We start from the raw sequence: 27,366 nt of genomic DNA on the forward strand, positions 1-27,366 counted from the left end.
TCCCCCTCCCCGGTTAGCGCTAGTTCCCGAACGTGGGAATCCTCACAGAGAAAATCTCTGTAGGATCCCTCCCCTTTCCCTCGTAACCAGTAAGGAGAGAGGGAATGGGGGAGGAATTGGATACTCGCCTCGCCTTCCCAGTGGAACTAGCGTTTGGAGAAAGAGTAGGAAACCAAGCCAATCGCCTTGCGGCGATGGCCTCATCAGTAGTCTGGGGAAAAACGTTATCATCAGGAGAAAAGAACGTTTTCCCGCGGGAGGGTTACGAACTCTCTCCTGTAGGTTTTAAGGGTCCTGCCGCCACTTGTGAACGTCGATCCACAGGGTGGGTGGGGCTGATCGACCCCACCTGACAGGAGAGAGCCGATACCGTCCTCCGACCCTCATTGCCAGTCCTTCGGTCGAGGTCGAAACCTCTCAGGAGGGACCGAAGGAGTATTCAAATACGGTGTGTCCGAAGACACGTATAAAGAAACGCCGCTGTGTGTCGCAAGTAGAGGAGGTGGCAAGTTAGGCTTGATCGACCGGTCCAGAAAGTGAGAGCGGGACCATTCGTTGGTCCTGGAGACGAAGAGGACTCTGGTTTCGATACAATGAAATCGGTCAAGTTTCCGCTCGCGGTCCAGACCCACCGTCGGTTTGGGGTTCCCTCTCGGGGAGCCCCAAAACGACTCGAGCAAGAGACGTGGGCTCTGCTGGTTGGGAAGCGGCAATCCTTCCGCAGGTCATTATGCTGACGAAATCAGCTTAAATGACTTCTGCAACTTCCTCTGTATCTCGGGAGTAACCGTGTCGTTGCGGAAGTAGGACCCGTCCCGTCCCTCCAAACAAGAACAAGATCCGAGAATACTCCTCCTTCAGAACGGAGGAACAGCGGCAGAACCCCTGACAGTCGCCTCCAGCTACTTGCGCGTTATGTCCTGGTCGGTTCCCTAGAACCCCCGTCCTGGTTCCATCCGGAGTGCCTGGTCATAAGGCGGTCGATAGCGGATCCGAGTCGGCGCACCTCTCGCAGCATCACTTCATAGGGTACCACTAATCGCTCCTTCCCGGCGGTGTAGCCCGATAGTTAAGGTTGCAAGGTAAGGAAGGCAGACCTGACGCTCCCCCCTAGCCTCGCTGGCAGGACCAGCAGGTTCTTGGAGGGCTGTCTGCTGATCGTCCACCCCGGGCAGTGGCGATCGAGCAGCAGGCCTTCGCCTTGCCGCTCGCCTGGGGCGAGAGGCTCGGCTAGAGAACGTCGACGCTGATCCTCCTAGCGTCGGAGGGCGAGCTGTTGCTGGTTACCGTCTCCGAACCCGGTCCCGATGGGAGCGGCGTCAGGGTGACCATGCTAGGGGGCTTGTTGGTCGGGGGCGTGAACCGGCGAGCGTCCTCCTCTCGGCCGCGTCGGAGCCGCTGGTACCAGCCGTGGCTGGTACCAGACGAACCAGCGGGGTACCCCTTCCTCGCCTTCCCAACCCGTGGCTGGTCAGCGAACCGTCACGTCAACCCGAGCAGCCAAGTGGCGAGCTGGTGGCTCGCTTGCGGAGAGGCGTCCCACTCCCACTGGCCTCAGCGAGAGTCGTTTCTGCACGTACACTCGCCAGTCCTTCTGGCTCCGCGCTTGCGGTCTTGGCGGCGAGCGAGCTCGGAGTGTCCAAGACTTTGGCTGGACGGTCCTCCCTCCTCCCTCGGGAGGATACCGTCCACTCTGGTACTTCTCGCTAACGAGAAGCCGAGGCGGATCCTGGTTTAGCGGCAGAACCGCTAGAACCAGGCGAGGAAGTGCCAGCCGAAGCTGGTACTCCTCTGGTCCCCGTCTTCTTCTCCTTGGTAGAAGAAAAGACGGGCCCTGTTCCCGAGGGAGCAGGAGGACCGCAGCAGAAGAGCTCCCCGAATCGCCGGAGCGAGACGGGCCCTTAGAAGGTCCCGAAGGAGCCTTCTTAGGGGGGAAAACCCGGGTTACCAGCTGGTCGCTGCAAGAGCGGCCGCTGGCCTGGCAAGAGTCACCTGAGCGTCTCTCACCAGCCTTCTGCTCCGTGCCGCGTCTTGGCGCCGAGCGAACTCTGGCGCCGAAACTTGGCTGCACGGTCTCCCGAGGGAGAACGTACACTCGGGATCTCTCGCGAACGAGAGACCGAGCCGGAACCTGGCGTAGCGGCATCGCCGCTAGCACCAGGCGAGGAAGTACCAGAGCTAACCGATACTCCTCTGGTCCCCGTCTATCTCTTCCTTACGGAAGGGGAGACGGGCCCCGCTCCCCGAAGGAGCAGGAGGACCAGCAGAATGGACCCCCCGTCCCACCAAGGTGGGACGGGCCCTTAGAAGTTCCCGAAGGAGACTTCTTAGGGGGGAAGGCAGCCTTCTTCTTCTTCGCTTATGGGCCTTAGAAGTCGAAGGGGAAGAGGCAGCAGCAGACGATGAAGACGAAGATGACAGCTTCCTCTTCTCCTCTTCCTGTCAGCTCACGCAGGACAGTCGTCAGGTCCTCCATCCAGGCCGGAGCCGGGGCTATTGCCGAAGCAACACGGCCCGACTGCACCTGTCGGAAGGGACCTGGGACTGGGGAAGACACACCGTGGGCAGGACCAGCATGGACAGGCACAAGAACAGCAACCAGCTCAGGAGCGGCAGGAACAGCGGCAGCGGTAGACCCAGAAGGGACAGCCAAGCCAACAGCGGGAATCACATCAGCGGCAGGTACGGCAGGCCCAGCGATCGCCTCGTAGAATCATCGGCAGCCAGCGGAACCTGGGTCCTGGCGGCCGGTCCAGGGCGAGCTGCTGGAACAGCGGAAGTCTGGGGCAGGCAACACGAAGAAAACAGGCAGCGGCGGCAACCCCACCTCGGCATGGCTGCGGCCCTAGTAGCGGCAGACGGCGTCATCGACACAGCATGGGGAGTGTAGACCAGGAGGGGGGGGAGCAGCATAAGCGGCCGTGGTAGTAGTGAGACCGCCCAGACCTCGCTAGACGCTGCAGCAGCCCGTGGATGCTAGGCACGCCCTGCCTCCGCGGTGGTCCATACCTGTCCAAGGTCGTCTCCCACGGATGTAGCACCTGCGGTAACATAGATAGATTAGTAAGAGGGGTTCCCTCACGCACGGGGGGAAGAATACATGCCCCACCCCGAAACGCAAGGAAGACCCCAAATACAAAATACAACGAAGAAGCTGAGCGGGGGGCAGGAAGGAAGACGAAGAATCGGATACCAAGGGAGTCGCGGGAGAGCTTTCCGACGACTTCCTGGCAGACCTTCGCTTCCCCTACCCCCGCACAGCAGTGAAAAGTAATATGAAAATGAAACAGAATACTGCCCTTGCGATTCACTTCATAGAACTTAAAGGGGAAAAGATCAATTCCCGGGTAAGAACGGAAACTTGATCCAATAATATGATGCTATCATAAAATATATATGAAAATGAAACAGAATACTGCACTTGCGATTCATTTCCACATAAAAAAATCGTAAGGATCAATTCCCGGGTAAGAACGAAAATTGATCCAAATTAAATTCATGCAAATAAATAAATGAAAATGAAAAGAATATTGCAATTGCGAATCCACTTTCATTGCATTCTATTATACAAAATTAAAAGGCTCGTGCCGAGCGCAATCACACTCTCGGTAACAAACGCACAGGGCAAAAATATAATGAAAAGAGTACTTACATTTTTCAATTACACTTTCGCCCAAAATACATGACTCGGCGCGAGCGCGCCCGCCCTCGGCACCGAGACATAATTCAAGGGTTCAATTCATGAAAAGAGAGGAAATCGCCGCATCTACGGCGATAACTCCATGTTGGTTCATAATTAGTAATGAAAATGAAAACAGTGTACTTACAGTTTCATTTTCAAGTCAAACAAACACCATTATTATAAAACACAATATAAACACAGCATACGACGATGAAGCGGGCAGAGAGCGATGACGAACACGTCCTTCACACCCGCGGCCAAAAGCAAAAGTGATTTGTTTACCTCCCAGTCGCGCGGCGCGCGACTGTCGGACAAGCAGTTAACTACCGTTCTCCCCTTGTTCGAAGCTTACGACCGTTCCAGCTGCCGCTAGCTACTTCCTATTGTTAAAGGACCGATGGTTTGTATTACGTATCGGAACAATGCAATTTTGGACAAATTGTCATTTGTTCCGACACGGCATACAAACCTTCGGTCCTTTTACAATAGGAAGACTCACTTCTTGGTGGGAGGAATCTGAGTCTTTTGTGAACAGACTGGTGTTCGCCCAACCTTGGAATGCCTCCCTGGTCGTAAGAGCGTGGGAGGGATCCAAGCCTCTGTCCGATTGATCGGGGTGTGCACCGCAGGATCAATGGTCAGACTCTGGACAAGTACTAAGAGAGAGGCAAGCGTATCTCTTCGTACCAGCAAACAAGAACAAGTTCCTATTTGCAAGAGGCAACATAAAGTTATGGTTTGTCTCTTGTTGGCATCCACTTCCCCCCCCTTGTAGGAGGAAGTGGTGGATATTCGCTCCCATCCCTAGTGAAAGGGATAGGATGGGGCTCTGTCGAGTAGCTCACCGGCATCTCGTCCTTATCCAGCAAGGTGATGACCGTATCCCTCTACCCACAGGTAGAGGGGGAGAAAAAGATAGGAAGAGAAGCCAGTCACTCTCTCATTCACTTATCTATTCTTACAGTCACACCAGGACTCGATGCTGTTCAGCCTGCTAGGGTCTGGGTTAGCTACACAACGTGTTGAGCAGCCACCACGGGTCCCAAGGAAAACGATCCAAGGACCTGTGGGCAATATCCAAAAGGTAGAAGGAGGTGCCAGTGGTCTGGTTGTACCAGACCCCTGCCTTCAGTACCTGCGCCACGGAGAAGTTCTTGTGTAACTCGAGGGAGTGTACAGAACTCTAGGTCATCTTGGTGCTGATGAAGAGTCTTCAACACTCAGCCTGGGATGTCGAGTTTCTTCAGAAAGCGCGGTCGCGCTTTCACAGGACAAAGCAGCATCTCCTTCGCATCGAAGGCGGTGAAGTCCATTAGGGAGGGGATTGTGAAGGACTCTAACCGATCGTCAGGAACCGAAGGGTTCTGAGTCTTCGCTACGAAGTCGGTACGACATCGAGCGTCACGAATCCCCATCCCCTGGATGCTTGACTTCGCAGGAAAAGTCATGCAATTACCTCAGAGGAAAAGAAGGGAATGGTCGTATGACCTATCCCTCTTTTCGACTTCGGTGATGTCCTGTACCCATACTGGTCTATCCGTCTGCAGCGAAGTGTCTCACATTCTCCTATCCCCATGCAGTGAAGTTCTTCTTCTCGGTAGTGGATAGGACACCGACACTCAATGGTGGGTGTCGATGGTATGGGTACTGTGACAAGCCGTTAGGACGAAGAAAAGACTGTTATGGAACAACCGAACTAAGTCCACAGCGAAGTTCGTAACTGACTTGGGCGCTCTGACAGCTGCCGACTGACTGCGTTTGGTAGGAGGCAAGTTGTCCAAGCACCCGAGCAAGTCACGTGACCTTCGCCTTAAAAGGGTTATGCCAAGAGACTAAACAAATAATTTGTTCGTCACCGATGCCAGAAGGCGAGGTGATGATTCTCTTAAGGCATGTGCCCAACAAGCGGAAGTCAATTGTCTTCTAGAGACCGAGGTCCCTGATGGCAAGATATCTCATAGTATAGTTGATTCTCAGCTAAGGAGTAAACAACACTATGTGTCGTTGAAGACGAAGGTGTACATAAAATGCAACCTACGTCTTCACAGCTGAACCGAGAGAAGGATTCTCAAGATTCTGAACCTGTGCTACAAAGACTGAGAACGCTAACCGCTATTCATTGCTGTCCTGTGAGGATCGTAGTTGCAATAAAAGCGGAGCGCTTTTCAGTAATGAAGACACAGGGAAATACTGCCTGAAGAACTGCTTCTCATGGGCTGAAGCATTTGGAATGTAGAGCTGTCATGGTCGGAGAGTAAGGCGATGGTTTCTTCTGACCACCATCTTGTTAATTCGGGTGCGAACAATGAATAATTGCACACCTACGAATACGAGATATTTTGAAGACAAACTCAGATGTCTGCAAAAATCATTCGCATTATGCGTGCGATGCAGCGGGAGACTAGTACAGACTTCTGTTACCGTGCGGTAAACAGAAAGATGAAAGAGTCCAAGAGATATCTCTGTTGAAAATTCTCGCAATGTCGAAGGCGATGAAATCGAGCGTCACAGCAGTAGATGGTCTTCATTATTGCGAGAATCCCCGTTAATCAGAGACCTCAGTCCATGATTGTTGGGTAGAGATACGGTTCGGTATCAATCAAACCAGGGGATGAGAGAGACGTAACCGACCGTCCATCTCCGAGACCTAGCTGATACTGAGCTGCTATCAGGCAGTTCAATACGCAGTAGCTCTCGGTGGACTGTCATCTGAGTTAGCCCAGTTGAATCCCTTTCCAACGAAGGAATAGCGTTCCGCTAGAACCATCGAGCATAAAGAAATACGCTCGAGCAATTATATTAAACGAAAACGGATTCGGAAAGTACAAAAGCTGATTTGGTGTTGTCGTGACAATACCAAGTATCTAAAATCGAAACTGATAACTGCTGGGAGGTTGCAGCAACCCCGAGTTGCAGTTCAATTAAGATACAATTCGTCTCGGTCACAAACCGTAGGGTTAACTACGGTATGCGCCTACCCCCCGGACAATTCAACTGTTAAAAGAATCATGTCGCGAGGGTAATATACGTAGTATATTTGTAGGTTCTGTACCACGACCTCCATCCTAAATTCTTTTCCCCTCGAGAAATGAGAATAAGGATTGGAGATCGACGCCTTCGTTCTCTAGTCAAGAGAGAAATGAAGAAGTCTTTCCCAAAGGAAAGCTTCAATGGTGAACAGAATACCGAAGACGATAGTTCAAGCCAAACTGGAAGTTCCCGTCCGTTCTTCTCTATTCCAGGTTAATCGCCTACTGTGAGATACTCTTCTTTCAGCAGCAGGTCTTCTTCCAAATTGCTAGAATTACAGGAATTCGAGCATAAGCGAGGTTCCCGATTATCGTGTAACAATTATCGGGGATTTCTCGCTCACTTTGGACCGTGGTCTCACCTAAGTGTTTGGAGATCGCAAAAAAAACAACTCGAACACTCTGAGTGCGCTAGAAATTCCGTAGAATTCTAAGCACTCTGCGAAACCCCCACCGAATTCGTCAAACGATATCGGCTGGTGGTCCTCGATCCCGATCGAGAAACGAGAAAGGGCAGGATCCCTCCTCAACGACCGGGGCTTACGTCAGGTAGGACCCGAAGGTCCCCCCGGTAGCGCAGCCCCTAACGTGGGATCTTACAGAGAAATCTCTGTAGGATCCCTCCCCTTTCCCTCGTAGCCGTAAGGAGAGAGGGTGGGGGAATGGGGAGGAATTGGAATACTGGCTCGCCTTCCCAGCGGAACTAGCAGTTGGAGAAGAAAAGGAGCAGCCATCGCCTTACGGCGATGGCCTCTCAGAGCCTGGGAAAACGTGTCGTCATGGAGAAAACGTTTTCCCGAGGAGGGTTACGAACTCATACTGTAGGTAAGGGTCTGCCGCCCACTGTGAACGTCGTCTGGGTGGGGCTGATCGACACCTGACAGGAGAGAGCCGATTACCGTCCTCCGACTCATCCCAGTCCTCGTCGAGGTCGAAACCTCTCAGGAGGACCGAAGGGGTTTATTCAAATACGGTGTCCGAAGACACGTAGAAACGCCTCTGTCGCAGTAGAGGAGGTGAAGTAGCTTGTTCGACCGGCCAGAACTGAGAGAGCCTTCTTGTCCGGAGACGAGAGACTACCTGGTTCAACACAGTCGGCAAGCTCCGATCGCGGCAGACCCACCGTCGATTTGGGTTCCCTCTCGGGCCCCAAAACGACTCGAGCCGAGACGTGGCTCTGCTGGTGGGAGCGGCGATTCTTCCCGAGGTCGTTGTGCTGACGAATCAGCGCCATAACCTCGGCAAAGTTCCTTCCGGATCTCGGAAGTCACAGCATCTTGCAGAGTAGGACTGTTAAGCCCTTCGAACAAGAGCATATTCCGAGAACCTTCCTCCTAAGAAGGGGGAACAGCGACAGCCCTCTCGTTCTTCTCCATCCACTTGCGCATACGTCCTGGCCGGTCCAAGAACCGTGCCTGGCACGTAGGGCGTCGTGGGTGGGTGGTGGGATCATGAGGGGAGCACCCCTCACGATCACTCCTCAATACCTCGCTCCTCCCAGTGTAACCCGAGGAGGTTGAAGGTACGGGAGAGGCAGACCTGACGCTCCCTCCCTCGCTCGCTGGCAAAGGACCAGCAGGCTAGGAGGGCTGCAGGCGATCGTCAACCCACGGTGGCGATCGAGCTGCAGGCCTGGTCGAACCGTCTCGCTGTGGAGAACGGCTGGACTGAGCACAGCGGCCACGATCTCGAGTGTCAGAAGAGCTGGTGCTGGTTGCCGTACCCGATCGCTCTCTGTGAGAGCGACGGTCAGGCGACCTGCAGGCTCCACTGTCACAGGTGAGGACCGGGTGCTTTGTCCTCCACGGCAATCGTCAACGTCGCTGGTTCCAGCCCTCGTGGCTGGCACCGGCGAACGGGGGACCTCTTCCCAGCCCAGCCCGTGGACCGGTCGTGGACCGTCACGTCATCCCGGGTAGCCAGCTGGTCGCCGCGAGAGCGAGAGCTGGTCTGGTGAGAGTCGCGTGAGCGGCTGTCACCAGTCTTCCGCCCCGTGCCGTGAACCTGACGCTGAGCGGGCTCAGAGGTCTGGTTCCTGGCTGCACGGTCGCTGGTAGGCGACCGTACACTCGGTACCTCCCGCGAACGAGAGGCCGAGACGGACCCTGATGCAGTGGCAGAACCACTGACACCAGGCGAGGAAGTACCGGTGTTAGCCGGTACCCCTCTGGTCCCCGTAGTCTTCTTTCCTTGCGGAAGAAGAGACGGGCCCCGCTCCCGAAGGAGCAGGAGGACCAGCGGAAGAAACCCTCCCCATCCCACCAAGGTGAGACGGGTTCCCGAGAAGCTCCCGAGGGAGAACTTCTTAGGAGGGAGGAGGCAACCTTCTTCTTCCTCGGCTGTGAAGCCTTAGAAGTCGAAGGGGAAGAGGCGGCAGCCGACGACGATGAAGAAGATGAAGGCGACATTCCTCCTCTTCTTCGTCAGCTTCCTCAGGACAGACGTAAGATCTGCCATCCAGGGCGGAGCCGGGGCTGCTGTAGCCGAAGCCACAGGGCCCGGACGCACCTGTACAGACAGACCAAAGTCTGGGGTAGTACCACCACGAACAGGGACGACGTCAGCAGGTATGGGCATCTCAGGAACAGCAGGCACAGCCAGCACAGCATCGGCAGGGACAGCCAGCGCAGCAACGGCAGGGACAGCCAGCGCAGCAACTGCATGGACAGTCAGTATAGAATCGGCAGGTACGGCAGGCAGCACCGGAAACACAGGAGGTGGAGCTGCAGCCAGCAACATCCTGGTACCGGCGGCAGGTCCAGGGGCGAGCTCTAGGGCAGCGGAAGTGTGGTCGCGGCAGCGCGGCAACCGAAACGCGGCGGGCGGCACGCCCCCCTCTCGGTACGGCGAACAGCACTTCACAGCGGCTGTAGGCAAGACTGTTACCACGTGAGGCGAGTTACACCAGGTGAGGAGGGACGTCGTCACCTGGAGTCGATATCGTTGTCGTGGTCACCACTCCATGGGGTGACCGCAGCAGGCCCAGACATAGAACCGCCACCCCTGGACACTAGGCACGCCCTGCAAATGGAAGGACGCCCATACCTCACCAAGGTCCACCCTCGTGGCAATAGCACCTGCGGAAATAATAGTAGTAGTGATTAGTGGGGGGGAAGTCCCTCGCGCGGTGGGGGTGAGCCCCACACCGAACGAGCGGAAGACCCCGAATACAATTGTACATCGGGCACCGAGCGCCCTCCCCCGCGCTCGACGGATCGGGCGAGGAGAAGAACCCAGATAACCTCCCCCCCGAAGGGGAAGGGCCATCTGTGGGAGCTTAGCTGGGGGGGAGGGATTCTCGTTCCCCACCCCCGCACAGCACCCATGTACCCAACAATAATAATAAGAGCCCGAGAGCAATCGTGCCCTCGGCACCGAATGCAAGGGCATAAGGATCAATTCCCTGACTGAGCGGAACTTGAACCGAAATAAATATTGATGCAATCAATAATAAAAGGAATAACATGAAAAAGAATCTTGCATTACGATTCACTTCACAATGAATAAGGGCTCGGAGCGAGCGCATTTGCGCCCTCGGTACCGAGTGCAAGGGTAAAAGGATCCATTCCCGATTATGAACGGAAACCTTGATCCATAATGAATTGATGCAATCAAAATATATATGAAAAATGAAAAAGAATACTGCGCTTGCGATTTCACTTCACACAAAATAAAAAGGGGAAAGATCAATTCCCGGGTAATAGCGGAAACATTGATCCAAGTAAATAATGCAATCTCAATAAAATATGAAAATGAAAAAGAACTGCACTTGCGATTTCACTTCATTCAAATTAAAGGGGAAAGGATCAATTTCCGGGTAAGAGCGGAAACTGATCCAAAATGAGTATCGCTACAATCAAAATAAATATATGAAAATGAAAAAGAATACTGTACATGCGATTCCACTTCCATACAGAATAAGTTTTCGTGCCGAGCGCATTCGCTCGGCAACGAGCATACAGGTCAAAAAAAATATAAATGAAAAGGGCACTTACGATTTTCATCTACACATTTCCAACCAAAATATAAGCTCGGAGCGAGCGCTCTCCCGCCCTCGGCACCGAGCATACACAATACGAGGATCATTTCTGGGAAAAATGAATTCCCGCACTTACGCCCTTCAGTCCCGGCACTCGGGTAATCGGAGGGCGTGGAGAAACCAAGATCCTTTAATTCACAATTGAATTCAATGGAAATAAATATGAAATGATTGTACTTACAATTCAGTTTCACTAGATAAATAGAAAAAGAAAAACAAACCATGCGAAAGCAACGACGATGAAGCGGGCAGAGAGCGATGATACATGTCTACACGCCAGCAGGCCGAAAGCAAAAGTGATTTGTTTACCTCCCAGGCGCGCGCAAGCAGTTAACTACCGAACCCCTTGTTCGAAAGCTTACGACCTATCCAGCTGCCGCTAGTACCTTCCTATTGTAAAAGGACCGAAGGTTTGTATGCCGTGTCGGAACAAATACTGCATTCAGTAACTCAACAATGCCAGGGAACTTCAACTAACACGTGCACCTAAGTCTAATTTCTTTGTCAAAAATGTATTAACTGTGCAACCTAGCAAAAATGGTAATGGTCTGACACTTTGAAAAGTGTGCAGCATAACACGAATGCTGTTAGACAAAGCATCCTAACATCTAATAAGGCAGAGCTAGTACGTAACGTCTTGAAGACGGCAAACAACAAATATTACACGCACCATTCGTTATGGGATACCCTATGGCGTTGTTCTCATCATTCTCTTCGCCCAAGACCATGTGACATTCCTTCTCGTTCTTGACAACAACCACACCATCTAGATCTAAGGTGTCATCATTTTCACTTTTTCCCTGTAATATTAAAAGCCTATTAGTACGATAAAAATTTACGTACGTAATAAAAACTATGCAGTGAAGCATTATTAACTAGAATACAGTGAAAAATGCACTTGTAACAGAGTTAATGCATTTGATAATAATGGTCTTAGTATATGCATTTTTTCTTAGATATCTATTCCATACCAGTCAGCTGATATTAAAATGCTAAAAAGCTAAAACATTACTGACTTGGAATATAAAATGTCCGCCAGAGGCCAAGTGCTGGGATCTACAATTTATTCAGATTGAAAGGGAAAAGGAACATAAAAAAAGTTTTAAAGGCGCAACAGGAGAAAAACCTCGCAGTTGCGCCGTGGAATAACTGTTAGAAGAGGGTGGAAAAGCAGATTGAAGAGAGAGAATATGAATGGACATACAGTAAAATGAAAAGGGTTGCAGCTAGGGACTGAAGGTTGACTGCAAAGAACTTTAGCAATGCCTACAGTGCATCATGGGAGGTGCATTGATGGCACTAACCCCCCCCCTACAGGGATTATTAACTTATGAAGAATGCATTTCTATATATGAAAAAATATAAGGAAAACAAATATGTTCCCATAAACCATTCTTACCTGACTTTCACTTAAGTTATTTGGAGACGGATCCAACTGCAAGAAATCTGAAAATATACAAAATTCTTGAAACATTTATAATTTGCACAAATGAAAACATACTAAGGGTAGAATTCCACAAAAATTGAACTGTTATCTAACACTATACTTCATTTGTTTCTATTTGGGACTTTGTATTTTGTCTCTGCTCAGACCACCAATAAAAATAATGTATGTTACAAATGTGCTTCCTGTATGAAAGTACCTGCAATACCTACAACCTAAAACAAACAAGAACATATACTTGAAATTTTTCAGTCATATTATACGGGTGATTTTTAGTTTCCCTTAATGGCACCAAAGGCCTTGGCAAAGCTATAAGAAAAGTTATAATAGGATCAATGAGCTAATTATAAATGGATTTCAAGAGAAAAATCTATAAGAATGTTAACAAAGTGGTCCTTATTTACAGGCAGCTCCTGGTTATCGACAGTCTAGGTTAATAGCAATCCGGCTAAGGGCCATAAAATCAGCGATTTATGGCGCCACGACAGGTCGCGTTTCGGTTATCGGCACCATAAGGTGCTGATAATAGTTATGGTGACATAACTTACCTATCAGAGGCACCATAACCACCATAAATTGCCGAGTTTCTGTTAATGTCAGAGCCCAGCCCAGAATGGAACCCCCACCGATTCCTGGGGACTGCCTGTACTCTGGAATGTTGAAAGAATGGTACCTTCTCCTTGTTCTTCTATCATAACTCACAAACCAACATGAATCCTACACTTACGAGGTTCCAGGGATAAGGATGGGACCTGGCCGTCTTGCTCAATCAAGTTGGTGGAAAAGAGAGCTTCCGTGAGGCTACTGTCTGTGAGCTGTTCAAGCTTACATAATCTGTTCTCGCACTCTGCATCCAGCAAGTGACTATTCTGCTGCATGCTTCTTGCTGTGCTTTCATCTGCCTGCAAATCAAGGTGATGTTTTTAATGTTGCTTCCTCATGAAAGATATGGGTACTTGCCTAGTTTAAATTTTGGATTAAGGATTCTTACATACATACAAACGATTTTTTTAACATTCTACACTGACACAAATACTAGAGAGGATATGGAGTAACCTGAGAGATAATTTCTTAACTAAAAGACTGTGCTCAAATGACATGTTGAATACAATTGAACGGGGAAAAGGCTGCTGATATCACCTGTCTGTATAAAAACAGCAGTACGAGAACTGAAAGGACTTTAAAACAGATAGAACGTAATCACGTCCTATCTTAAAGGCGGTAGGAAAGTAACTGTCGGGTCACGGGACGCCAAGGGCATCCTGGGTACTACATACCCTGTGACCTGGTATAGATGCCAATAGTTCCTGGATCTCACAAGTTTATTATTAATTCTACCGGTTTCCAGCTTGGCGCTAGTATTATCCTAATGTTAAGACAGAAGGTTTGTTTCGTGTATGAGCAATATTGAGATTTGAAGAGACAGTAAGGTTCACGTATGTGAAAAGATGGATAAAAGTGCTTTGAGATGGTGAGTCATGTGGAAAAAGGTGTACAATCATTCAAAAGTGTCTCAGAGGCAGATATGATCATCTATCAAACATGAAAAGAGGTGTACTGGAGAGGAACAGTCTTCATATTTAGCAAATACTAGTGTAAGAGTGTTCCATACACCAGTGATGAGTCTTCTATGTAAGTGTAAGAAGTAGCTAATATTGTGGAAGCTGTCTCAACAGAGGGTCCATCCACAACTCTACAGTTAACAGAATGAACATGGCAGTGACTACCATGTTGCTCTTTCTCTTCAGCCACTCTTTGGTGATGGAATTCTTTAATCTCAAAAAATAAGTGGACACACACACACACACACTACTACACAGTCATATACTCACAGGACTGACTTTAAAAGTACTGGTGAGGTATTTAACTGCTAATAACAATAAATATATTCAGTGTATACTCAGTAATATACAATACGTATGCTGACACACATTAACATGACATTTTTATAATAATATAAAGTTTCACTTATACTTACCCGGTGGTTACATATAGCTGTCGTCTCCTGACGTCACGGTAGAATTTGAAATTCGCGGTAGTGCTAATGGTTTGACAGGTGATCCCTCTACTCCCGCCCTCTACCGGGTACCGGGAACCATTCCAACCATAAATCAGAAGTTTCATGCCTACCTGTCCATATGAGGGGAGGAGGGCGGGCTTCGTTATGTAACCACCGGGTAAGTATAAGTGAAACTTTATATTATTATAAAAATGTCATTTTCACTTATATAACTTACCCGGTGGTTACATATAGCTGATTGACACATTTAGGTGGTGGGACAATGGCAGCTAAAATAACTGTTGGAATTATCCGAAGATATAGGTTCCTTACCTTTAAAGACCGCTGACTCAGTGGTTACTGCCTCTGTAGTCTGCTGGCCTTTATTGTACCGACAGGATATATGGATCCGTGCGTCGGACACAATAATAAGTACTTGCCGTTGAGGACGTGACCGTAACGGACAAGACTATAATGCCCCTGCTCAGGGCGCAGTACAAATCACCACAAAATACAATGAAAAACGAGGGATCACCACAACCGTTTAAGAAATACACCAGACATTAAAAGACTGAAAGATACTCAAAAAAAAACTCCCTGTATCTTCAGACAACCTTAAAAATACAAAAAACATAATCAAGGAGAAAAGTTAGTGAGGATGGGATACATCCTTCTCTCCCTCACCCAATACCGTGTCAGTCACAATGAATGGCCCCAATGTACTGCAATTTTCATATGTGGTTTGCAAATCTTGTCAGATAAGATATGCGAAGACAGAATTGCTTCTCCAATATGTAGATTTAATAATGTCTTTCAAAGGGAACTAGATTACGTCTAAAGGCCATAGACGTAGACACTGCTCTAATTTCATGAGCTTTGACTTTAAAACACTTTGATATCTGAGTCCTGACATTGTCCGTGTGCCTCAGAAATCAAATTCCTTAAAAAGAAGGAGAGCGCATTTTTAGAAAGAGGACGAGAAGGATCTTTCACTGAACACCACAGGTTATCACTCTTACCTCTTATACCTTTGGTCCTTTGCACATAATGTCTAAGTGCTCTGACTGGACAGAAAGAACATTCAGCTCATTAGGCCCCACTAACTCCGAAATGTTCTTTATAGAGAAAGAACGAGGCCAAGGACGTGAGGGAGGGTTTTCATTCTTAGCCAAAAACCCCAGCATTGATGAGCAAATGGCATTGCTTAGCGAATCCAACTCTCTTATCAATAGCATGCAGCTCACTGATTCTTCTAGCTGATGCTAAAGCACAAAGAAAAAGGGTCTTCCTGGTCAGATCTCTAAAAGAACTAGAGGAGATTGGTTCGAATCTATCTGACATCAGCCATTTAAGAACTACATCCAGGTTCCAAGCTACTGTTCTTGACTCCTTTGTCTTGGTCGTATCAAAGGAACGAATCAGGTCTGAGAGGTCTTGATTATTAGAAATGTCTAATCCTCGATGTCTGAACACAGAAGACAACATAGCTCTATAACCCCTAATCGTCTGGGTAGAAAGCTTCTTCTTTCTCACGAAGAAAAGAAGGAAGTTAGCTAACTGAGCTATAGAGGTCTTAGAAGACGAAATTCCTTCTTCTTTGCACCAAGCTCTGAATTGGACCCACTTAGCTTGGTACACTCGATCAGAGGATTCTCTTCTGGGTCTAGCAATAGCCCTTGAAGCTCTCTTTGAAAATCCTCTCTTTCTGAGGAGATGCTCGACAGTCTGAAGGCGGCTAGTCGAAGAGCGGACAAGTTGTGATGGAACCTCAGAAAGTGGGGCTGTCTGAGTAGATCCTTCCTTAACGGTAACTCTCTCGGAAAGTCCGTCAACAGCAGAAGTAGATCCGGAAACCATTCCCTGGCCGGCCAAAAGGGGGCTATCAGAGTCATCCTGACGGTTCTGATGACCTCTGAACTTTGCCAGAAACTAATCTTAGCATTTTGAAAGGTGGAAAGGCATACAGATCCAGATTTGACCAGTCCAGAAGCATGGCATCCACTGTAAACGCCTCCTCGTCTGGAACTGGGGCGCCAATACGTGGTAGACGAGCTGTCTTGTTTGTGGCGAAGAGATCCAACTGATGACATCCCCAAATCCCCCAAAGCTTCTTGCATATTTGAGGATGTAACGTTCCACTCTGTGGAGAGGACTTGTCCTCTCCTGCTGAGAATGTCTGCCTTTACATTCTTCGAGCCTTGAATAAATCTTGTGCTCAAGACAACCTTGTTCTCTTTCGCCCAAATGAGTAGGTCTCTCGCCGCCTCGCACAGAGAGAACGAGTGTCGTCCGCCCCCCCTGTTTTTTGATGTAAGAGAGGAGCCAGTGGTGTTGTTTCTGCTTGAACCAAGCACTACTTTCCTCTTACCTCTGTCTTGAAGTGCATTAGAGCCAAATGAATCGCCTTCAACTCTTTTAGATTTATGTGCCAGCTTCTCTTGATGAATCTGCAAAGTCCCGACACTTCCTTTCTCTCCCCAGAGTAGCTCCCCACCCGCCCTTTGTCCGATGCGTCTGACAAAAGCGTAAGGTTGGGGCTCAACTGGCTTAGAGACAAGCCTTCCTCTAGCCTTCCTTCTGATTTCCACAAAGTAGGTCCTGTTTGATTCCTTCCGAGATGGGGAACACGAAGGAGTCCTGGGAACTTCTTCCTTTGCCACGTTCTGCTTCAAGTAAAATTGAAGTGGTCTCATGTTGAGCCTGCCCCAGACTTACAAATTGCTCTATTGAAGCCAAAGGTTCCTAAAAGGCTCATCCACTAGATTCGCCGAGCAAGTTTGTCTGACGAGAAATTCGTCTATTTTGTTCAGGCAAGAGTCGATCCTTGGCGAGACGGAAAAGCCTGAAAAAGAACTGAATTCAGTCTCACTCCTAAATAAACTATCTCCTGAGAAGGAGTGAGACATGACTTTTCCCTTGTTTACTAACAAACCTAGGCTTTCCGTCCTCATCCTTAAAGTCTTTTGTAGGTCCTCCACACACTTCTGTCTGGACCTTGCCCTGAGAAGCCAATCGTCTAGATACATGGATATTCGTATCCCGTCTAGATGAAGCCACTTTGCTACTGACGACAGAACTATGGTGAACATTGTGGAGCTGTCGACAGGCCGAAGCAGAGGGCCCTGAACTGATAAATGCGGCCCTGGAACACGAATCTCAGGAATCTTCTCGATTCCGAATGAATCGAATATGAAAATAAGCGTCCCGAAGTCCTATGGAAACCATCCAATCTCCAGGATGAAGAGCTGCTAATACCGATTGGGTCGTTTCCATAGAAAACTTCGTCTTCAGGACAAAGACGTTCAGGGCACTGACGTCTAACACCGGTCTCCAACAGGAAAAGGCGATTGTAAAATCCTGGTTCCTGCGGAGAGTCCACTAACTCTATGGCCCTCTTTGCCAGTAAGGCGAGAACTTCTTGATGGAGGGCAGCAAATTTTTCGGAGTTCTCCGAGTAGGCTGACAAATTCACAGGAAATTCTGTGAGAGGGGGGTGCTTGATGAACGGAATGGTGTATCCTTCCTTCAGGACCTAGGGACCGTCCAAGGATCCGCTCCGAGATGGAAACCAGGTCTGCCAGAAAGGTGTAATCTGGCTCCACTAGCTGTGTGGAGGACTACGGGCCTACTTCTTGATGAAGAGGGAGTGGTTTTAGAAGAGGCTCTACCTCTCCCACGAAACCTGGAGGAAGATCGAACGGGAGCTCTCGCGAAATGGTTTAGGAGCTTCCGTGGAGGGAGCACTCCGAGAAGCAGAAAGAACCGGAGCTATCTTCCTGGGCTTCTTCACTGACTGTGATAAAAGATCCTGGGTCGCTTTTCTGTGTTAAAGATTGAGCGATCTCGCTCACAATCTCTTGCGGAAATAGGTGTTTCTTGTCCAAAGGAGAGAAGAGCAAGGCAGACTTCTGGTTCGATGAAACCCCTTTCGACAAGAAGGAGCACCAAAGCTGTCCTCTTCTTCAACACTCCAGAGGCGAAAATGGCAGCGAGCTCCGAAGCTCCTCACAGATGCCTTTATTGATACAATCCAGTACCGAGGCAAAATCCTTCAACTGCTCCTCCGAAAGTCCAAATGACTTGACTTTCCTGGCCAGCGAAGCAATGGCCCAATCCAGGAAGCTAACAACTTCGAAAACACGGAAAACACTCTTGCAAAGATGCTCCAGTTCATTTGTTGAAAAGAAAATCTTAGCAGTATTAAGGGCTGCTCTGCGGGAAGAGTCCACGAGACTAGAAAAGTCTCCCTGAGCGGAGGCAGTCACACCCAGGGAAAAAACTTCTCCAGTGTCATACCAAGACACGGCTCCTTGACGAAAGTCTCGAAGGGGGAAGACAAAAAACAAATTTTTCCCCTGTTCCCTCTTCTCCAAAAGCCAAGCGTTAACTTTCTTAATAGCTTTCTTAGCCGAAATCGAGGGACGGACGACGCGTGAACGAGGACGAGGAGTCAGGCTTACTGTCCTTTTCCACTGCGAACTAGGAGAAAACTGGAACGGAAGGCGCAAAAGAATCTCCAAAGTTGTCAACGAAGGATCGTAAAAGGAGTTTATACCCCGACAAATGCTTGTCTTTTTCTGTAAGTCCTTCTCTTTCTTCCTCCAAATCCGAAGCTTCCTTCGACGAAACTGGCGAACATTCCATCGGAAGAGGAATCCTGTTCGGCGAAGTCACACCCTGACGCGTCCGAGGATGGTGTGAGAAAGCAGGAGAAGACGTCTGAGCCTGTACTGAGACGTATCCGGGCGGCTGAGCTGGCGGCTGAGCTGGCGGCTGAGCTGGCGGCTGCGTTGGCGGCTGAGCTGGCGGCCGCGCTGGCGGCTGAGCTGGCGGCTGAGCTGGCGCTCGAGCGAGAGCCTGACGTGGCGCCATAGACGGAGTCAGGAAAGGAGTCCGACCAGGCGCCTGAAGTGGCGTCTGAAGAGGAGTCACATGGAGAGTCTGAGCCTGAAGAGGCGACTGCAAGGAGCCTGCGAAGAGGACTGCACAGTAGTCTGCGGAAGATGTAAGGCGGTCGGGAGCGCATTCGGGGACGAAAGAGACTTGCCAAAAAGCTCCAAGATACTGCCTAACTTGGCATTCATCTGTTCAAACACCGAAGGTTGAGGATCCACCGACGTAGAAGGCGCGGGAGGTGTAGAAGGATGATCCACAAACACGTCTGGAGCCGCAGGAGTTATCGCTTGAGGAGGCTCTGGAGAAGGCTCCGAAGGAGTGTGCGTGTTCGGCTTCTCCACTTCTATGAGAGAAGGGCGATAAATCGAAACCGCCGGAGAAAAGCTTCAGGCTCCTCCCAAAAACTACAAGAAGGTTCGGCAGCCGCCACCTTCTTGGGAACCGCAGCAGGCGAAACATCGCGCGACCTTTTCAGCGGTCTAGAAGTCTTATTACGCCAACCTCTATAAGAGGAAACATCTGAACTAGAGTCACTTGACGAAAAACACTTCCTCGCAACACCTTTCCAATGGTGAGCGACAGCATCCTGGGATACGGCTACAGGATTGCTTGAGGGGGCGGCTGCTCGGGAGCAGGTCCCGCTCGCCTCCCTTCGGTTTTCGGCATGCCTCCTCCCAGGATCTGGGGAGTTTGACAGGGGCCTAGACCTAGGAGAACGAAACGGGCGGGCCGAACAACCAACCTCCTCCACTACACTTGCACTAAGTAATTTATCACACTTAACTACCACTTCTTGCACTGTCTCACCCATTTTTTGCATAGTGGTGAGGAAAAAGAGACAAATTTGTCGAGTCCATATCGGCTCGTAATACTGACACGGGATCAGGATCGGGAGATACAGATTCGAGGGCAGGAGCAACCACTACGGGGTTAATAGGAACAGGATTAACAGAATTCAGAGGAATATCCTGGCTACTCACAAACTTAGAAGAAGATCTCTGTGAAGCCTTTCTGATTCTATCTTTTTCTAACTTTCTCATATACTTTCCCAGTGCCTTCCACTCCTGAGATGTTAGAGACTTACATTCTTCACATGTATTCTCAAAAGAACATTCACGTCCCCTACAACTAACACAAGTAGAATGAGGATCAAGTGAAGCTTTAAGAAGTCTAGTCTTACACCCACTACTACACACCCTATACTGAACAGAGCCGGTGTCAGACATCGTGAAGAATTCAAATAATTCCTAAAAAGGACAACAATTATCAAAACCAAAATAACTATAGCGCTAGCAAAAAGATCAGTAAACTCAAGGTACATCACCAAAAGGAGAAAACCAAGATGATCAAATCCAAATTCCAACCAGCAGAGGAACCGTGTTACCGGTTCCGACGGCAGGAAACTTCTGATTTATGGTTGGAATGGTTCCCGGTACCCGGTAGAGGGCGGGAGTAGAGGGATCACCTGTCAAACCATTAGCGCTACCGCGAATTTCAAATTCTGCCGTGACGTCAGGAGACGACAGCTATATGTAACCACCGGGTAAGTTATATAAGTGAAAAGATGCTTTATACAAAATACTGCTAGTCTCCTACCTGTTTATTCTCTGACTCATCTTCAGGATCCTCACTCTTTATAAATTCTGAAAAAAAGAACATACAAAAAGTCAAGTAGCTTTGTTCTATATATTTAAATGCCTTTTATATTTTCAGTCCCTAACACCAAGTCACGGATGAACTATTCGTGTGGGCCAGGGATGTGTATTAATACTATAATCCTAGGAGATTTAAGGCCCTAGAACCAAACAGCCACAAATGAAAAGTTAGGCTAAGGACCCTGAACTGCCAAACTTCCCACAAAATAGGGTAAAAGTAAACAGCCATAAATTTGATGATTTCGGTGTAATCATCTTTTATGGACTTTTAGACCTCCAGTAACGTTAAAATCAGCAGCAAATACATACGGAATGACAACTAACATTTAAACTAGGCTCACAAAAATCACACAAGAGATCAAAATAAGTAAGCAGGTATGCTGAGATTAGCTTTTTCACTTGAATTCTGGCAATTTAGTTTATTACTCTTTGCAATAATAAAAATGAGTGAATTTCCATGAAAGGGTTCTCCTTTGACTATAAAAAAAAACAATCCTTTCCTAGGATAATAGTACTGTGTACTACTTCCTTCCTGGTCACAGTGGGGACCTCAAAAAGGAAAAAAAAAAAAAGTTGAGTGAAACCTTTCCCATTATAAAAAAAATATCAAAGTTCAAACTTGAAAATCTATAGCCAATAAAACCAATTCAATATTTCATATTCTGTCTCTAATTCACACAGCCTTGTGTCTGATAATACTTGCCAGGGTTTAAAGCTACAAAAGGTGAGAGACATTTTGATTCCCTTTGCTCCACGGAGTTATGGTTTAAGGGGCCTTGCTGAAGGGTCGTCTCTTCTGCTCTTTTATCATTTACAGAGCAGGAATATTCAGTCTTACAGTTTTTATCTTGCAAACCATTCTCGTCAGTCTCTGATGCACTCTTGTCATTCCTCTGCAAGTAAAAATAACATTATATTGTCATGATACAATAAAGTTTTATACATACTTACCTGACAGATATATACTTAGCTATAGACTCCGTCGTCCCCGACAGAATTTCAAATTTCGCGGCACACGCTACCGGTAGGTCAGGTGATCTACCGCCCTGCCCTGGGTGGCAGGACTAGGAACCATTCCCGTTTTCTAATCAGAATTCTTCTCTTCCACCTATCTGCGGGAGGCTGGGGGGTGGGCCATAATCGTATATATCTGTCAGGTAAGTATGTATAAAACTTTATTGTATCATGACAATATCATTTTTATACATTCAACTTCCCTGCCAGATATATACTTAGCTGATTAGCACAAATAGACAGGTAAACAACATATGTTGTAGGTATTAATAAACCTTGGTTCCTACCTTATTAGGCTGAAGACTTCGCGGCTACTGCCTAGGAGTCTGCTTAGCCTCAAGAGCCTCAGCGAGATATTGATCTATGGCTAAGAGTTCTTGTGGGTCTGCCAATGGGGTCTTATCCACTTACTCGGCAGAGCCTAAAGGCCTTTGTCATGGGTGCTATTCCACTAACATGCAATCACCTTGTTCAAGGAGCACAACACCGATCCCGATCACCTGATCCTAACATCCATGTTAGTTCTAAGATTTGTAGGAGTATCCACCCAAACTCCTTACAAACAACCAAAAACTCGAAACATAATTACACGCTCATTTATAACAAAATATTAAAAAAAATTTTGTACCCCCCTACTAGCCATACATACTCTTGATCCCCTACCAGCAATGACACTATGCGCCCGTGCGACATCAGTGAGCTTGCTAATAGAAAAATGATATTGTCATGTTACAATAAAGTTTTATACATACTTACCTGACAGATATATACTTAGCTATAGACTCCGTCGTCTCCGACAGAATTTCAAATTTCGCGGGCACACGCTACCGGTAGGTCAGGTGATCTACCGCCCTGCCCTTGGGTGGCAGGACTAGGAACCATTCCCCGTTTTCTAATCAGAATTCTTCTCTTCCACCTGTCTCCTGCGGGGAGGCTGGGTGGGCCATTAATCGTATATATCTGTCAGGTAAGTATGTATAAAACTTTATTGTAACATGACAATATCATTTTTTTATACATTAAACTTTCCCTGCCCAGATATAATTAGCTGATTAGCAACCATTTGGTGGTGGGTAAGAGGACAGCTAACTACTGAAATAGACAGGTAAACAACATATGTTGTAGGTATTAATAAACCTTGGTTCCTACCTTATTAGGCTGAAGACTTCGCGGCTACTGCCTTGGAGTCTGCTTAGGCCTCAAGAGCCTCAGCGAGATATTGATCTATGGCTAAGAGTTCTTGTGGGTCTGCCAATGGGGTCTTATCCACTTACTCGGCAGAGCCTAAAGGCCTTTGTCATTGGGTGCTATTCCACTAACATGACAATACACCTTGTTCAAGGAGCACAACACCGATCCAGATCACCTGATCCTAACATCCCATGTTAGTTCTAAGATTGCAGGAGTTATCCCCGAACTTCCTTACAAAACAACCAAATACTCGAAACATAATTACACTTTCATTTATACAAAATATACAAAAAAAAAAACAAAAAAAAAAATTTTGTACTCCCCGACTAGCCATACATATCCTTGATCCCCTACCAGCAATGACACTATGCGCCCGTGCGACATCCGTGAGCTTGCTAATAGAAAACCAAGCACATATCTGACAAGAGGGTTTTATGTACGATAAAATCAAAATATTTTAAGGATCAGTCTTTGCTCCAAGACCCAGCACTGTATCTGCTGATACAAATGGACCTAGAGAGAAGCACTTCTCATAGGTCACTCTCACATCCTTCAGATAATGAGATGCAAACACTGAATTGCACCTCCAATACGTAGTCTCAATGATATTTTTAGGAGACATATTCTTTTGGAACGCCAAGGACGTTGCTACTGCTCTCACCTCATGGGTCTTAACCTTAGAAGACCGAAGGATTCCTCCGAGCAGTTCTTGTGAGCGTCCGTAATTACGCTTCTCACAAAGAAGCCAAGGCGTTCTTGGCATGAGTCTTTTGGGGTTCTTCACAGCACACCAAAGACCTTGTTGACAAGCTCCCATCTGTCTCTTCCTCTCTAAATAAAATTTAAGAGCTCTCACTGGACAGAGAGACCTCTCTGTCTCTCTGCCTACGAGGTTAGATAGACCTTTTACTTCAATGCTTCTGGGCCAAGGTTTTGACGGGTTTTCGTTCTTCGCCAGAAACATTGTCTGGAACGAACAGATGGCAGCATCTCCTTTGAACCCCACTGTGGAATCTAGAGCGTGCAATTCGCTCGTCCTCTTGGCTGTACGAGAGACAACAGGAATAAGCATTTCCTAGTGACGTCGCGGAAGGAAGCCAGATGTAAAGGCTCGAATTTATCCGATGAAAGGAATTTCAGGACCACGTCCAGATTCCAACTAGGTGTTCTCGGAGTTGCTGCTTTTGAAGTTTCAAAGGATCTAATTAGATCGTGTAGATCTTTGTTGTCTGCAATATCTAGCCCTCGATTTCGAAATACTGAAGACAGCATGCTTCTGTATCCCTTTATTGTTGAGACAGATAGGTGAGATTCCTCTCTCAGAAAGAGGAGGAAATCGGCAATATTCACTATAGAGGTACTGGAGGAGGACAGCTTCTGACTCTTACACCACCTCCTAAAGACTTCCACTTCGATTGGTATACTCTCTCGTCGAAGCTCTGCGGGCTCTAGCGATAGAGCCCGCAGCCTTGCGAGAAAAGCCCCTCGCTCTGACAAGTCTTTCGATAGTCGAAAGGCAGTCAGAGCGAGACCTGGGAGGTTGTGATGAAACCTCTCAAAGTGGGGTTGTCTGAGTAGATCTGGTCTGTTTGGAAGAGATCTGGGGAAGTTCCACTATCCAACTCCAGTACCTTCCGTGAACCATTCCTGGGGCTGGCCGAAAATGGGGCTATTACGTGTCAACTTCGTGCTCTTTGAAGCTACGAACTTCCTGAGCACTTCCCCCAGGATCTTGAACGGGGGAAAGGCGTAGGCGTCCACACCCGACCAATCCAGGAGAAACACGTCTATTGCGAAGGCTCTCGGATCTTCCCACTAGAGAGCAAAAGATCTCTACTCTTTGGAGAGGAACGTCGCAAACAGGTCTAGTGAGGTCTCCCCCACAGGGACCAAAGACTTCGCACACTTCTTCGTGAGAGTCCATTCTGTGGGAAGGACCTGATTCCTCCTGCTCAGTCTGTCTGCTCTCATCACTTTATCCCTTTTGTACAAATCTTGTTAGGAGAGTTATGCCTCTTTCTTCTGTCCAGGTTAACAGGTGTTTTGTTAACTGAAAGAGGGAGAAAGAGTGCGTGCCTCCCTGCTTGCGTATGTAAGCCAGAGCTGTGGTGTTGTCCGAGTTTATCTGTATCACCCCGCCTCTGACTGTCTCTTCGAAGAACTTTAAGGTTAGGTGTATGGCCACTAGTTCCTTGCAATTGATGTGCCAGGACACCTGTTCCTTTGTCCAGGTGCCTGACACCTCCCTTGCTCCGTAGCGTCGCCTCCCATCCCGACTCCGAAGCGTCGGAATCATAACACTTGGTCTGGGTTCTGCAGGGCAAGCGATAGCCCTCCTTCGTTCTTTTGAAGAGCAAGGATCCACCACTTCAAGTGATCTTTTATCTCTTGTGGAAGCGGGAAGATGTCCGAGAGTTGTCCCGTCTTCCAACTCCACAACCCCTTTCAGGAAAAAACTGAAGAGGGAACGAAGGCTGAAGCCTCCCCAGAGAGAAGAACTTTTCTAGTGAGGACAGGGTCCCTAAAAGGCTCAGATAATCCCTCGCTGAAACTGTTTCTTTCTCTCTAAGAAGCTCGAGATTTTCGACAAACCTCGAGTGATTCTTTCTCGCGCAAGGAAATACTCGAAAACCCTGAGAATCCATCTGAATCCCAGATAGACCAAGTTCTGGCTGAGGGGATCAGCTGCGACTTCTCGAGGTTCACGAGTAATCCCAGCGATTCTATCATGTTTCTTGTTACTGATAAGTCCTCCAAGCACTGAATCTCCGACTTGGCCCTGATCAGCCAGTCGTCTAAGTAGAGGGAGATGTTTTATTCCCTCTAGGTGAAGCCATCTTGCCACATTCGCCATCAGGTTGGTGATACCTGCGGAGCTGTAGAACAGACGAAGCACAGAGCCCTGAATTGGAAAATCTTGTCTCCTATCACAAACCGAAGATATTTCTTTGACAAATGGTGAATGGGAACGTGGAAATACGCATCTTGCAAGTCCAGAGAGACCATCCAATCTCCTGGACGAAGAGCCGACATTACTGAAGCGGCCGTTTCCATGCGGAACTTCTTTTTCTGAACAAAGCGATTCAGAGCGCTTACGTCCAGTACTGGTCTCCACCCCCCGCTGCCTTTGGTACTAGAAAAAGGCGATTGTAAAATAAATCCCGGGAGTGTGGATCCTGCACAAGTTCGATGCCGTCCCTTTCCACATTTGTTCCACCATTTGAAGGAGAGTCTTTCTCATTACAGGGTCTCTGTACCTCGCCGACAGTTCCCGAGGCGTAGATGTTAGGGGAGGGCTGTCCTCGAAGGGGATTACGTAACCTTTCTTTAGGACCGAGACTGACCAAGGGTCGGCTCCCTTTTTGCCCATACTCCTGCAAAGTTTTCAGGAGTCTGGCGCCCACTGGTGCTTGAAGGAGCAACAAGTCATTTGGTTTTCTTGAAAGGTCTAAAGGAAGACCTTCCTCTCTTGTCAGAGCTCTTCTTTTCTGGCAGGGGGACGAGCCGCTGCACCTCCACGAATGGGCTGCTGAGTAGGACGAGAGTCCTTCTTAATCGTCCGACACTACAGGGCGTCCTTTCTTGGACGTTTGTACTAGTAGGTCCTGTGTCGCCTTCTCAGTTAGCGAGCGAGATATATCCTTCACTAAACTGAGAAGGAAACAGATGATACCAACAGAGGGCGAACAATAAAGCAGTCCTCTGGCTCGGAGAAACCCTTTTGATAATAGGATCCATATACTGATCTTTTCTTCAGAAGACCAGCACCAAAAAGGGAAGCCACTTCTCCCGAACCGTCCTGTACTGCCTTGTCCATGCAAGACAGGACGCTATGGAGAATCTCTGGGTTTTTAAGAAACTCCGGATCTTTAGATTTGTTGGCCAGAACTCCGAGTGACCAATCCAGAAAGTTGAACACCTCAAAGTGACAAAAAGTCCCTTTAGAAAGGGTTGGTTCAACCCCTCCGAAGTGGCTCCACCACGTCGATCTGACACCGATCCTAAAGAGTGACGTCTAGAGGCCTCCACTAAATTGGAAAAGTCCGCATCTGCCGAGGCAGGAAGAGAAAGACCCATAGTCTCTCCTGTCCCATACCAAATACCTCTCTTTCCATGGAGTTTGGAAGGAGGCATGCAGAATACAGTCTTTCCCAACTCTTTCTTCTTGTCCATCCAAGAATCTAAAGAATGGAGGGCCTTCTTCATAGAAATTGCAGGCTTCATTTTCAGAAAGGCTGAAGATTTTGCCGTAGTCGAGCTCGAAAAGAGAGAACGAGGAGGAGGAGGAGCCGCCGGACTAAGAGAGTCTCCAAACTCTTGTAGCAATAATGAGGCTAAGACCTTATAATTCGATAGTCCCTCATTTGCAGGAGGTTCGTCATCAGACAAATCGTCTAAACCTCGATCAGACGAAGGA

General features: G+C 48.2%; 1 protein-coding gene across 1 annotated transcript in view; it reads right to left on the reverse strand.

The window, feature by feature from the left end:
* Positions 1 to 27,366, reverse strand: part of LOC135205112 (uncharacterized) — a 298,672-nt gene that overhangs the window by 228,720 nt on the left and 42,586 nt on the right. The window contains exons 12-16 of the mRNA XM_064235457.1: positions 21,448 to 21,637; positions 20,686 to 20,732; positions 12,922 to 13,096; positions 12,150 to 12,196; positions 11,421 to 11,550 (exon numbers count right to left, since the gene is read on the reverse strand). Coding sequence (XP_064091527.1) covers positions 11,421 to 11,550; positions 12,150 to 12,196; positions 12,922 to 13,096; positions 20,686 to 20,732; positions 21,448 to 21,637 — 589 coding nt within the window. The remainder of the gene's footprint in view (positions 1 to 11,420; positions 11,551 to 12,149; positions 12,197 to 12,921; positions 13,097 to 20,685; positions 20,733 to 21,447; positions 21,638 to 27,366) is intronic.

This window comes from Macrobrachium nipponense, chromosome 48 (assembly GCF_015104395.2).
Source record: "Macrobrachium nipponense isolate FS-2020 chromosome 48, ASM1510439v2, whole genome shotgun sequence".
Taxonomy (NCBI): Eukaryota; Metazoa; Arthropoda; class Malacostraca; order Decapoda; family Palaemonidae; genus Macrobrachium; species Macrobrachium nipponense.